Genomic DNA, 12,255 nt, shown 5'->3' with positions numbered 1-12,255 from the left:
AGGGGATGGGTGAGGATACAGTAGGTGAGGGTAGAGCTGGTCGTACAGCGGTATGGTGGAGCGAGGACCCTGCCCGCGAGGGCTCACAGTCTACAGGGGATGGGTGAGGATACAGTAGGTGAGGGTAGAGCTGGTCGTACAGCGGTATGGTGGAGCGAGGACCCTGCCCGCGAGGGCTCACAATCTACAGGGGATGGGTGAGGATACAGTAGGTGAGGGTAGAGCTGGTCGTGCAGCGGTATGGTGGAGCGAGGACCCTGCCCGCGAGGGCTCACAATCTACAGGGGATGGGTGAGGATACAGTAGGTGAGGGTAGAGCTGGTCGTGCAGCGGTATGGTGGAGCGAGGACCCTGCCCGCGAGGGCACACAGTCTACAGGGGATGGGTGAGGATACAGTAGGTGAGGGTAGAGCTGGTCGTGCAGCGGTATGGTGGAGCGAGGACCCTGCCCGCGAGGGCTCACAGTCTACAAGGGATGGGTGAGGATACAGTAGGTGAGGGTAGAGCTGGTCGTGCAGCGGTATGGTGGAGCGAGGACCCTGCCCGCGAGGGCTCACAGTCTACAAGGGATGGGTGAGGATACAGTAGGTGAGGGTAGAGCTGGTCGTGCAGCGGTATGGTGTAGCGAGGACCCTGCCCGCGAGGGCTCACAATCTACAAGGGATGGGTGAGGATACAGTAGGTGAGGGTAGAGCTGGTAGTGCAGTGGTATGGAGGAGCGAGGACCCTGCCCACGAGGGTTCACAGTCTACAAGGGATGGGTGAGGATACAGTAGGTGAGGACAGAGCTGGTCGTACAGCGGTATGGAGGAGCGAGGACCCTGCCCGCGAGGGCTCACAGTCTACAGGGGATGGGTGAGGATACAGTAGGTGAGGGTAGAGCTGGCCTTATAGCGGTATGGTGGAGCGAGGACCCTGCCCGCGAGGGCTCACAGTCTACAAGGGATGGGTGAGGAATACAGTAGGTGGGGGTAGAGCTGGTCGTGCAGCGGTATGGTGGAGTGAGGACCCTGCCCACGAGGGCTCACAGTCTACAAGGGATGGGTGAGGATACAGTAGGTGAGGGCAGAGCTGGTCGTGCAGCGGTATGGTGGAGCGAGGACCCTGCCCGCGAGGGCTTACAGTCTACAAGGGATGGGTGAGGATACAGTAGGTGAGGGTAGAGCTGGTCGTGCAGCGGTATGGTGGAGCTAGGACCCTGCCCGCGAGGGCTCACAGTCTACAGGGGATGGGTGAGGATACAGTAGGTGAGGGTAGAGCTGATCGTGCAGCGGTATGGTGGAGCGAGGACCCTGCCCGCGAGGGCTCACAGTCTACAAGGGATGGGTGAGGATACAGTAGGTGAGGGTAGAGCTGGTCGTGCAGCGGTATGGTGGAGCGAGGACCCTGCCCACGAGGGCTCACAGTATACAAGGGATGGGTGAGGATACAGTAGGTGAGGGTAGAGCTGGTCGTGCAGCGTTATGGTGGAGCGAGGACCCTGCCCGCGAGGGCTCACAGTCTACAGGGGATGGGTGAGGATACAGTAGGTGAGGGTAGAGCTGATCGTGCAGCGGTATGGTGGAGCGAGGACCCTGCCCGCGAGGGCTCACAGTCTACAGGGGATGGGTGAGGATACAGTAGGTGAGGGTAGAGCTGTTCGTGGAGCGGTATGGTGGAGCGAGGACCCTGCCCGCGAGGGCTCACAATCTACAGGGGATGGGTGAGGATACAGTAGGTGAGGGTAGGGCTGTTCGTGGAGCGGTGTGTTGGAGCGGTGGTTACTGTAGGTTGTAGGCTTGTCGGAAGAGGTGGGTCTTCAGGCTCTTTTTGAAGGTTTCCACGGTCGACGAGAGTCTGATGTGTTGGGGTAGAGAGTTTGAGTAGGGGGGAAGCACCCGAGAAATCTTGTATGCGATTGTGGGAGGAGGAGATAAGAGGGGAGTAGAGCAGGAGATCTTGTGAGGATCGGAGGTTGCGTGCAGGTATGTACCGGGAGACTAGGTCACAGATGTATGGAGGAGACAAGTTGTAGATGGCTTTGTATGTCATGGTTAGTGTCGTGAACTGGAGTCTCTGGGCAATGGGGAGCCAGTGAAGGGATTGACAGAGGGGAGAGGCCGGGGAATAGCGGGGGGACAGGTGGATTAGTCAGGCAGCGGAGTTTAGGATAGACTGGAGGGGTGCGAGAGTGTTGGAAGGGAGGCAAGCAGGAGAGTTCTGACGAGGTCCTTCTCATTCGAGTAATAAGGCAAGTCGTTCAGACGATCGGCTCTTGTTGTGTTGCCAGGACCGCCAGGGTGTTTGGAGATTTTACGTCTCTGGACTCCCAAGAAGCTCACCTCCTCCACCAGAGCTTCCCCCGGTAGGTGATGGGTTAGGGATCTTCTACATTTTAGTGGAATCTTGCTCTTTCCTTATCAGGGCAGGATTCTCCTTCCCCAGCTTGAACTGAAGATGTCGATGTCTGCTAAGCTCAAGATTCTTCAGCTTGGGGCCAGAACTTCGTTGCAGATGCCCCCGGGCACCACCCCTAGCATCCAGACAGACCTTTCCAAACAGTCTCCTCTTCTGCCCAACTTTCTTATTGATTCCTGGTTTGGAAGGCTTAGGACCTCTTGGATTGGTTTTGTCGGGCTAGAATCAGGATACGAGGGCCTTCCTTGTCACGTTTCTACCATTACATTTAGAAAGCCTCTTGTTCTTCGGTGAGAACTGATGTGGTGATATCCTCCTTTTTCATTTTTAAGTGCCTGTCTTGAGCCAGGGTTGACTCCCTAGGGCCCAGGTTCTTGTCTTGGCTATCCCATTCCTCAGGATCCTGGTTTGTAGGCCATATGTCAGGACTGCTCACCTAGGCAGGACAAGCTTGGGGCAACCGTATTAGCCCTCCTGGATCTGGGGGACCTCAATATTGTCTTGGATGCCCTTCATTCCTCTCTTTTCATGTTGATCAGAGATCTCGAAGGTTCAGCTTTCCTGCACTGGGATTTTTCTCCTCTTTAGCGAACACTTCCTTCCGGTGAGGCTCCTAGTGGTGTCTCTCACCTTCTTCTCCAGGACGGAGTGGTCTGGCGTTTGGCTCACTCCGAGAAAGATTTTTGGTACAGTAAAATATCTTTCTCGTAGCCTTCATTGGGGGGGCACAACACCCTCCCTTGTTTGGGTGAAATTCCTTCTCATCTGCAGCTTTTTAGTAGACGCCGGAAGGTTTTGATGCAGATTTGACTGGTATTTGTTCTGTTCATAATTTCCTCCATCGTGACTAAAGTGCCAGTTCCAGCTGCTGAAACCCATCACCAGAGCATAATACTGCCCCCACCATGCCTCACTGTGGGGATGGTGATCTGCTGATGCGCATTGTAAGCTTTACACCTTTTGGAATTATGGCTGAAAAGTTTCCCCTCGGTCTAATCAGACAGAACATATTCCCCACAGGCTTTTGGCAGACATGATGGAGGCTTTGCCAGACCTGGATGTTTTTCTTTGTAAGAAAAGGTTTCCATCTTGCCCCCCGAGCCCACATGCCTGACATATGAAGAACAATGGAGATTGTTGTGACATAAAAAACACAACCAGGACTGGCCAGAAATTCATGCAGCTTCTTTAATGTTGCTGTCGACCTCTTGGAACAATTTCCTTTTTTTTTTTTGTTATTCGTTAATTTTTGATGGACGTCCAGCTCTAGGTAATGTCAGCTCCTTCTCGATGACGTCTTCACCGTGTCCATGGTAGATCTATTGCCTTATATTATTATTACCTCATTATTGTAGGACAAACATTATATTTATTTTCCCCTCAGAATGATTTCAGTTTGTTTCTCAGTGGATTTATACAGATTATGGACGACATTAAAGTAGGGAAAAAATACTGAAATTATTCTTGTTTGTGGAAATTTTTTTTACATGTCAAAAACCTGACATTTCCCAGGGTTGTGTAGCCTTTTATATCCACTGTGTGTAATATTGTGGTCCTCCAGCCGAGGAGACCTCCGCTCAGTGCCGTTTCCATCTCTTCTGGTGACTTTCTGGCTTCTCGTCCTTGTAGGTCATTAACTTCCAGGAGCCGGTGACCCTGGATTTCCTGGACGCAGAGCTGGAGGATGAGAACAAGGAGGAGGTGAATGTTCTCCGAGTCCCCCGGCGTCTGCCGCTCTGAGCCCCCCGGGGGTCTGCCGCTCTGAGCCACCCGTGGTCTGCCGCTCTGAGCCCCCTACCTCCCGGCGTCTGCCGCTCTGAGCCCCCCGGGGTCTGCCGCTCTGAGCCCCCTACCCCCCGGCGTCTGCTGCTCTGAGCCCCCCCCGGCGCCTGCCGCTCTGAGCTCCCCCACCCCCGGGGTCTGCTGTCCTGAGGACCCCCCGCCGGCTTCCGCTCTGAGCCCCTCCCTCACCCCGCCGGCTGCCACTCTGAGCTCCCTGCCGGCTGCCGCTCTGAGCTCCCGGCGTCTGCCGCTCTGAGGTCCCCCCCCCCCCGGCGTCTGTTGCTCTGACCCTCCTGGCGTCTGCAGCTCTGGGCCCCCCGACGTCTGCCGCTCTGAGCCCCTTACCCCCCGGCGTCTGCCGCTCTGAGCCCCTTACCCCCCGGCCTCTGCCGCTCTGAGCCCCCTGGCATCTGCCGCTTTGATCCCCCCGGCATCTGCCGCTCTGAGCCCCCCAGCATCTGCCGCTCTGAGCCCCCCAGCATCTGCCGCTCTGAGCCCCCCCACCGGCGTCTGCTGTATTGGCTGCATGTGTATTTATCATCCTTTTGTCTTTCACCAGATCCGGAGGAGAATGATCGATGGGATAGAAGGTCATCAGTTTATCCGGACGCTGGTGAAATCACTGGATGAGGTAGGCAGAGGGCGCAGGAACTGGTGATGTGGGGCAGGGGCAGCGCAGAGGAGGCACTTGGCGCTTTCTATGGGCACAGTCACGGTGAGGTCAGTGTACGGGGGGACGGGCGGGGCAGAGGCACACTCCATGTTAGTGTGGGGGGCAATTGGGGTAGGGACAGTGTAGGAGGAGATGGCAGAGCCGTGTAGGGGGGGCACTTTGGGTGAGGTTAGGGTGGGGGGGGACGCATGGGACGGGGTCATTGTTGCCGTGGTTCTGTCACATCGCTGTGTTATCTGCCCTCAGAGATACATTGATGAAGTGGAGCGGACCTACACCTACGCCCCGATACACAGCACTAATTACAGGTGAGCTGAGAGCCGGCTCCCAGGGGCCACTATTACTGGAGACGCCCCATGATCTTCAGGGGCTTTTGGCCGCTTACACCGACCTGTTAAAACACCACAGTGGCCCGCACTCCCATAATGCCCCTCTCTGCCTATGGCCAGTGTGCTGCTGCCATCTTGTGGACAAGTATAGGAGCCGCAGCGGGCCTGCAGACCGAGGCCCCCACTAGTTCTCCGCACTATTACTGGGGGCCCCTTTATGTGCACAGTGTCGTATTTGGCTGCTGAGCTCTGAACCTGTAGTAACATGTTCTCTTCCCTCTCCCCTTGTTCCTTGTCCGCCCCATTCTCCGGCTTCTCTCCATCACTCTCCCGGACCCCCGTTCCCCCATTCTCTCCCGCTCCTGGTGCCGCAGCCTGGGTCTGGTGTTGCCTCTGTACAGCTCCTATTACCTCCGCGCTAATCTGAGCGATCAGATCCTCCAGGTTCAGTGTAAGTTCCCCCTTTGCTTGTGTGTCTCCCAGTGCGTCCCCTTTTCCTGTCCCCCAGCTCACGCCTGCCCCCGGCCATCCCCCAGATTTGTCATTGTTCAGGGGGGACATGTCTGGGGGTGAGGGCAGAAGTTGGCAGCATGCGGAGCCTGGCAGTCACTCGCTGCCCGGGAGGTGTGTGCATGACACTCTCTGTCCATCGGATCCATAATGGATGTCTTTCAGTTCAATTCATTCAGAATAATCTCTGATCAGATGCTTCTGTCTCTCCCTGTCTCACCAACACTCTCGTACACTCTGCCGCTCTCTTCAGCGCTCTCGTACACTCTGCCGCTCTCTTCAGCGCTCTCGTACACTCTGCCGCTCTCTTCAGCGCTCTCGTACACTCTGCCGCTCTCTTCAGCGCTCTCGTACACTCTGCCGCTCTCTTCAGCTCTCTCGTACACTCTGCCACTCTCTTCAGCGCTCTCGTACACTCTGCCGCTCTCTTCAGCGCTCTCGTACACTCTGCCGCTCTCTTCAGCGCTCTCTTACACTCTGCCGCTCTCTTCAGCGCTCTCGTACACTCTGCCTCTCTCTTCAGCGCTCTCGTACACTCTGCCGCTCTCTTCAGCGCTCTCGTACACTCTGCCGCTCTCTTCAGCGCTCTCGTACACTCTGCCGCTCTCTTCAGCGCTCTCGTACACTCTGCCTCTCTCTTCAGCGCTCTCGTACACTCTGCCGCTCTCTTCAGCGCTCTCGTACACTCTGCCTCTCTCTTCAGCGCTCTCGTACACTCTGCCTCTCTCTTCAGCGCTCTCGTACACTCTGCCGCTCTCTTCAGCGCTCTCGTACACTCTGCCGCTCTCTTCAGCGCTCTCGTATACTCTGACACTCTCTTTTCTGTCAGTTTTTCTCTCTTTTTACCTTCTTCACTGCTCTCGTTTTTCTTTCACTTCTCTCCTTTCTTCTTCTTTCTCTTCTCTCTTCCTTTCTCCCTTTTCCCTTTTTTACTTACTTTTCTGCCTTACTCTTCCTCTCTTCTTTCTTACCTCTTTTCTCTCTCGTTCCTTTTTCTTCTTTTCCTTCTACTCTTCTTTCCTCCTTTCTTCTTCCTCTATTTTACTTTTTCACATCTTTCTCTTTCTAGTCTTTAACCTTTCTCTTCTCCCTTAGTCTTTTTCTCCTTTCTCTCTTGTTCCTTTCTTTCTCTTTTTTTTCCCGCTTTTCTCTTCTCCAATCCTCTACTCTTTTTCCTTCCTTCTTTGTTTCCTTTCTGTTTTGTTCACATTCCTTTCTCTTCTCCTTCCTGTCCTTCTTTTCTCTCTTCCTTGTTTCCTTCTCTTCTCCCCTTTTCTACAGTTTTCCTCTTCTTTGTTCCTTCCTTCCTCCTTTCTTGTTAATCTTCCTCTTTTCAATGTCCCATCTTTCTCTTCTCTCTCTACCTTCTTTTTTCTTCCTCATTACTTTGCTCTTCGCCCTTCCTCATTCTGTGTTCTATTCTTGTTCCACTTCCTTTCTCTTCTTTCTCCCATCTTTTCCCTTCCATTATTCCTTCTTTCTTGTTCATATTTCTCTCTTCCCTCTCTTCTTCTCTCTCTTCCTCTCTTCTCTTTTCTCTTTTCCCTCTCTTCTCTTTTCTCTTTTCCCTCTCTTCTCTCTTCCTTCTCTTCTTTATTTTCCTCTCTTCTATTTCTTCCTTCCCGTCTTTCTCTTTTCCCTCTTCTTTCTTTCTTTCTTTCATCTTCTGCTTTTTTTCTCTCTCTCCCTTCTTTTCCCCTTTTCTCATTTCCTCCTCTTCTTCCTCTTTTCTTTCTTTTCTCTTCCTTCCCATCTTCCGGTCTTCTCTTCTACCTCTCTTCTTTTTCTCTTCATCCACTCTGTTCATTTTCTTCTTCCTCTCTTCCTTTTCTTTTTCTTCTTCCTCTTCCTTCTCTTCTTCCTCTCTTCTCTTTTGTTCCTCTTTTTTCTCTTTTTCATTCCATTCTTCCTCTATCCTCTTTCTTGCTCTTTCCTCTTCATTCTTTCTTCCTATTTCCTCTCTTCCTTCTCTTTTCTCTTCCTTTTCTTCCACTCTTCTTTCTCTTCTTGCTCTCTCCTTTCTCTTCTTGCTCTCTCCTCTCTCTTCTTGCTCTCTCCCTTCTTACTTCCTCTGTTCTCACTTCTCCCTCTGTTTTCTTTCTTCTCGTGCTCTTTCTTCTCTTCTTGCTCTTTCTTCTCTTCTTGCTCTTTCTTCTCTTCTTGCTCACTTCCCTCTCTTCTAGCTCGCTTCCGTCTCTTCTAGCTCGCTTCCGTCTCTTCTAGCTCGCTTCCCTGTTTCTTCATTCTTCTCTCTCTTCCTCTTCTCTCTCTTCCTCTCTTCTTGCTATCTCCTCTCTCCCTTCTTTCTTCTTCTGTTCTCATTTCTCCCTCTTTTCTTTCTTCTCTCTCTTCCTTCTTTCCTTACTCTCTTTTCCCTCTCTTACCCTCTTCTCTTCTTACTCTCTTCTCTCTTCCTTCTCTTCTTCCTTCTCTTCCTCCTCTCTGCTTTCTTTTGATCCACTCTTCTCTTTTCCTTCTCTCTCTTCCCTCTTTTTTCTTGCCTTTTTTCTCTTCCTTTTCTATAGTCTTTATCTTTTTTCTCTCTTCCTTCTCTCTCTTCTTGCTCTTTTCTCTCTTCCTTCTTGCTTTTTTCGCTCTTCTTTTTTGCTCTTTTCTCTCTCCCTTCTCTTCTTGCTCTTTTCTCTCTTCTTGCTCTTTTCTCTTTTCTTTATCTCTCTTCTTGCTCTTTTCTCCCTTCCTTCTTGCTTTTTTCTCTATTCTTTCTCCCTCTTCTTCTCTTTTTTCTCTTCCTTCTCCCTCTTCTTGCTTTTTTCTCTTCCTTCTCCCTCTTCTTGCTTTTTTCTCTTCCTTCTCCCTCTTCTTGCTCTCTTTTCTCTTCCTTCTCCCTCTTCTTGCTCTCTTTTCTCTTCCTTCTCCCTCTTCTTGCTCTCTTTTCTCTTCCTTCTCCCTCTTCTTGCTCTCTTTTCTCTTCCTTCTCCCTCTTCTTGCTCTTTTTTCTTTTCCTTCTCTCTCTTCTTGCTCTTTTTTCTCTTCCTTCTCCCTCTTCTTGCTCTTTTTTCTCCTCCTTCTCACTCTTCTTGCTCTTTTTTCTCCTCCTTCTCCCTCTTCTTGCTCTTTTCTCTCTTCCTTCTCCCTCTTCTTGCTCTTTTCTCTTTTCCTTATCTCTCTTCTTGCTCTTTTCTCCCTTCCTTCTTGCTTTTTTCTCTCTTCCTTATCTCTCTTCTTGCTCTTTTCTCCCTTCCTTCTTGCTTTTTTCTCTCTTCCTTCTCCCTCTTCTTGCTCTCTTTTCACTTCCTTCTCCCTCTTCCTGCTCTTTTTTCTCTTCCTTCTCCCTCTTCTTGCTCTTTTCTCTCTTCCTTCTCCCTCTTCTTGCTCTTTTCTCTCTGCCTTCTCCCTCTTCTTGCTCTCTTTTCTCTTCCTTCTCCCTCTTCTTCCTCTCTTTTCTCCTCCTTCTCCCTCTCTTTTCTCCTCCTTCTCCCTCTTATTGCTCTTTTTTTCTCTTCTTTCTCCCTCTTCTTGCTCTTTTTTCTCTTCCTTCTCCCTCTTCTTGCTCTTTTTTTCTCCTCCTTCTCACTCTTCTTGCTCTTTTTTTCTCCTCCTTCTCCCTCTTCTTGCTCTTTTCTCTCTTCCTTCTCCCTCTTCTTGCTCTTTTCTCTTTTCCTTATCTCTCTTCTTGCTCTTTTCTCCCTTCCTTCTTGCTCTCTTTTCTCTTCCTTCTCCCTCTTCCTGCTCTTTTTTCTCTTCCTTCTCCCTCTTCTTGCTCTTTTCTCTCTTCCTTCTCCCTCTTCTTGCTCTTTTCTCGCTTCCTTCTCCCTCTTCCTGCTCTTTTTTCTCTTCCTTCTCCCTCTTCCTGCTCTCTTTTCTCTTCCTTCTCCCTCTTCCTGCTCTCTTTTCTGTTCCTTCTCCATCTTCTTGCTCTCTCTTCTCTTCCTTCTCCCTCTTATTGCTCTTTTTTTCTCTTCCTTCTCCCTCTTCTTGCTCTTTTTTCTCCTCCTTCTCATTCTTCTTGCTCTTTTTTCTCCTCCTTCTCCCTCTTCTTGCTCTTGTCTCTCTTCCTTCTCCCTCTTCTTGCTCTTTTCTCTCTTCCTTCTCCCTCTTCTTGCTCTTTTCTTTTTTCCTTATCTCTCTTCTTGCTCTTTTCTCCCTTCCTTCTTGCTTTTTTCTCTCTTCCTTCTCCCTCTTCCTGCTCTTTTTTCTCTTTTTTCTCTTCCTTCTCCCTCTTCTTGCTCTCTTTTCTCTTCCTTCTCCCTCTTCTTGCTCTCTTTTCTCCTCCTTCTCCCTCTTATTGCTCTTTTTTTCTCTTCCTTCTCCCTCTTCTTGCTCTTTTTTCTCTTCCTTCTCCCTCTTCTTGCTCTTTTTTTCTCCTCCTTCTCACTCTTCTTGCTCTTTTTTCTCCTCCTTCTCCCTCTTCTTGCTCTTTTCTCTCTTCCTTCTCCCTCTTCTTGCTCTTTTCTCTTTTCCTTATCTCTCTTCTTGCTCTTTTCTCCCTTCCTTCTTGCTCTCTTTTCTCTTCCTTCTCCCTCTTCCTGCTCTTTTTTCTCTTCCTTCTCCCTCTTCTTGCTCTTTTCTCTTTTCCTTCTCCCTCTTCTTGCTCTTTTCTCTCTTCCTTCTCCCTCTTCTTGCTCTTTTCTCTCTTCCTTCTCCCTCTTCTTGCTCTTTTCTCTCTTCCTTCTCCCTCTTCTTGCTCTTTTCTCGCTTCCTTCTCCCTCTTCTTGCTCTTTTCTCGCTTCCTTCTCCCTCTTCTTGCTCTTTTCTCTCTTCCTTCTCCCTCTTCTTGCTCTTTTCTCTCTTCCTTCTCCCTCTTCTTGCTCTTTTCTCTCTTCCTTCTCCCTCTTCTTGCTCTTTTCTCTCTTCCTTCTCCCTCTTCTTGCTCTTTTCTCTCTTCCTTCTCCCTCTTCTTGCTCTTTTCTCTCTTCCTTCTCCCTCTTCTTGCTCTTTTCTCTCTTCCTTCTCCCTCTTCTTGCTCTTTTCTCTCTTCCTTCTCCCTTTTCTTGCTCGTTTTTCTCTTCCTTCTCCCTCTTCTTGCTCTTTTCTCTCTTCCTTCTCCCTCTTCTTGCTCTTTTTTCTCTTCCTTCTCCCTCTTCTTGCTCTTTTCTCTCTTCCTTCTCCCTCTTCTTGCTCTTTTCTCTCCTCTTTCTTCTTGCTCTTTTCTCTTTCTTATTTTCCTCTCTTCCCCTCTTCTCTGTCTTCAGCCTTTCTCACTCTCTCTCTCTCTCTCTCTCTCCATTTCTCGTTTGCTGCTTATGTTTCATGGTGTTTCTTGCGGTATTTCTTTTCTGTTTTGGTTTCAGTACAATTATGAGATACAATATTTTTATTCAATCCGCTCTTGAATAAAATATTGTTTGTAATGCCTCCTCCTTTCCACCCGTTCCTCCTTCTTTTTCTTTTGTGTTCTTTTTCTTTGTGTTGTTTTTCTGCCTCTGGTGGATTTTCACAGATCCAAACAAGAAAACTAAGGGCAAGTATATTCCAGCAATAGATCTTCCTGCCCCCCCACAACCCACCACCCGCCTGCCTGCCCGTCACCCTGCCCGTGATGCCTACTACCACCTCACAGAACCTGTCACGCCTCCTCCTGTCTGTACCCGCCTGTCCGTCCCCCGGACCTCCCTGTGGGATGAAGTGGGACCCTCGTGCATCTCCTCCTCCTGCATCCGTCCTCCTCATGTTACTGCCTTCTCTGATCCCCTCAGTGATATTCGGTCTCATGTGGCTCCATATATATATATATATATTCCTGGCAATATATATATAGGGGATGCGTGTGCACATGACGACGGCTGGTTCTAGGCCCAATTTTGCTATGATAATTAAGGGGTTAAATCAGGCAAGTAATGGTCAGTCCCTCTTGCTCCTTACTCTTCTCTGACTCCTCTGTCTCCAGATGTCTCCGACCCTTTTCTTTTCTTGTTCCCCCATCGCCCTCCTGTCTGTCGCCCTCCTGTCTCCTTGTACGTTCCCACCCGTCTCCTCACCGGGTGTCTCCGTCCAGCTCACCCTCATCTGCCTTGCTGCCTCTCCTTGTGTGGCCACTTGCGATGGAGTTGTGGCCATCATCTAGTTCTCATAAATGGGTGGTTTTGGTGCCGCCCGTCCACACCCGTCTCCCCCCCGTTCCTCTCACTCCTTCCACCTTTTCTATCTCCGCACAAGCTGGGAGGGGGCCGTGCTGAGTCGTGGGTAGACCATACCTGGGAGCATTTTGATTGTTGGGGGGTCGGGGTTTCTCCACCAGTCGGTAATAGAAGATGATCTTGTCGGAGCCAGCACGGACCCCTGCAGCTTCTGCCTGATCCCAGTGATCCTGTATTGGCGATGCTGATGAAACAATGGTAGTGTCCTGTAATCTGAATCCGACCCCCCCCACTCCCGCCATCGCTTGCCCTTCCCCCACCTTGACCTCTATTAGAAGGTGACAGTCCAATCAGTTGCGTGTTTCCAGGCCACCCCACAGCTGTGCACCCCAGTGCATTGTGGGTGGTAAATTTGCGGCAACTTCATATCAGAAGCAAAGAAAAGAACATTCTGTGCAAAAATGAATCCAATATTTGCATCATCGACTATGATAAATCCCAGTTATTAATCCAAACGATGGGCAGC

The 12,255-nt window shown here is 50.5% G+C and overlaps 2 protein-coding genes across 3 annotated transcripts in view; one reads left to right on the top strand and one right to left on the bottom strand.

Moving 5' to 3' along the window:
• Positions 1-12,255, top strand: part of CACNA2D2 (calcium voltage-gated channel auxiliary subunit alpha2delta 2) — a 259,816-nt gene that overhangs the window by 207,286 nt on the left and 40,275 nt on the right. Inside the window, exons 18-22 of one of the 2 annotated variants that reach the window (XM_073645131.1) lie at positions 4,027-4,098; positions 4,739-4,810; positions 5,099-5,160; positions 5,556-5,632; positions 11,093-11,113. In XM_073645131.1, the coding sequence (XP_073501232.1) occupies positions 4,027-4,098; positions 4,739-4,810; positions 5,099-5,160; positions 5,556-5,632; positions 11,093-11,113 (304 nt within the window). The remainder of the gene's footprint in view (positions 1-4,026; positions 4,099-4,738; positions 4,811-5,098; positions 5,161-5,555; positions 5,633-11,092; positions 11,114-12,255) is intronic. The other variant, XM_073645132.1, reaches the window with a different exon arrangement.
• Positions 7,734-9,653, bottom strand: LOC141156631 (uncharacterized). Its single transcript, XM_073642821.1, has 2 exons — positions 9,456-9,653; positions 7,734-9,204 (listed from the first exon to the last, which is right to left on the bottom strand). Exons 1-2 carry the CDS (start codon positions 9,651-9,653, stop codon positions 8,053-8,055), a joined length of 1,350 nt encoding a protein of 449 aa, XP_073498922.1. The 3' UTR covers positions 7,734-8,052.

This window comes from Phyllobates terribilis, unplaced genomic scaffold, assembly GCF_046119375.1.
Source record: "Phyllobates terribilis strain yellow unplaced genomic scaffold, ASM4611937v1 Scaffold_8__6_contigs__length_399053987, whole genome shotgun sequence".
NCBI lineage: Eukaryota > Metazoa > Chordata > Amphibia > Anura > Dendrobatidae > Phyllobates > Phyllobates terribilis.
This window is presented reverse-complemented; position numbering and strand designations above follow the sequence as displayed.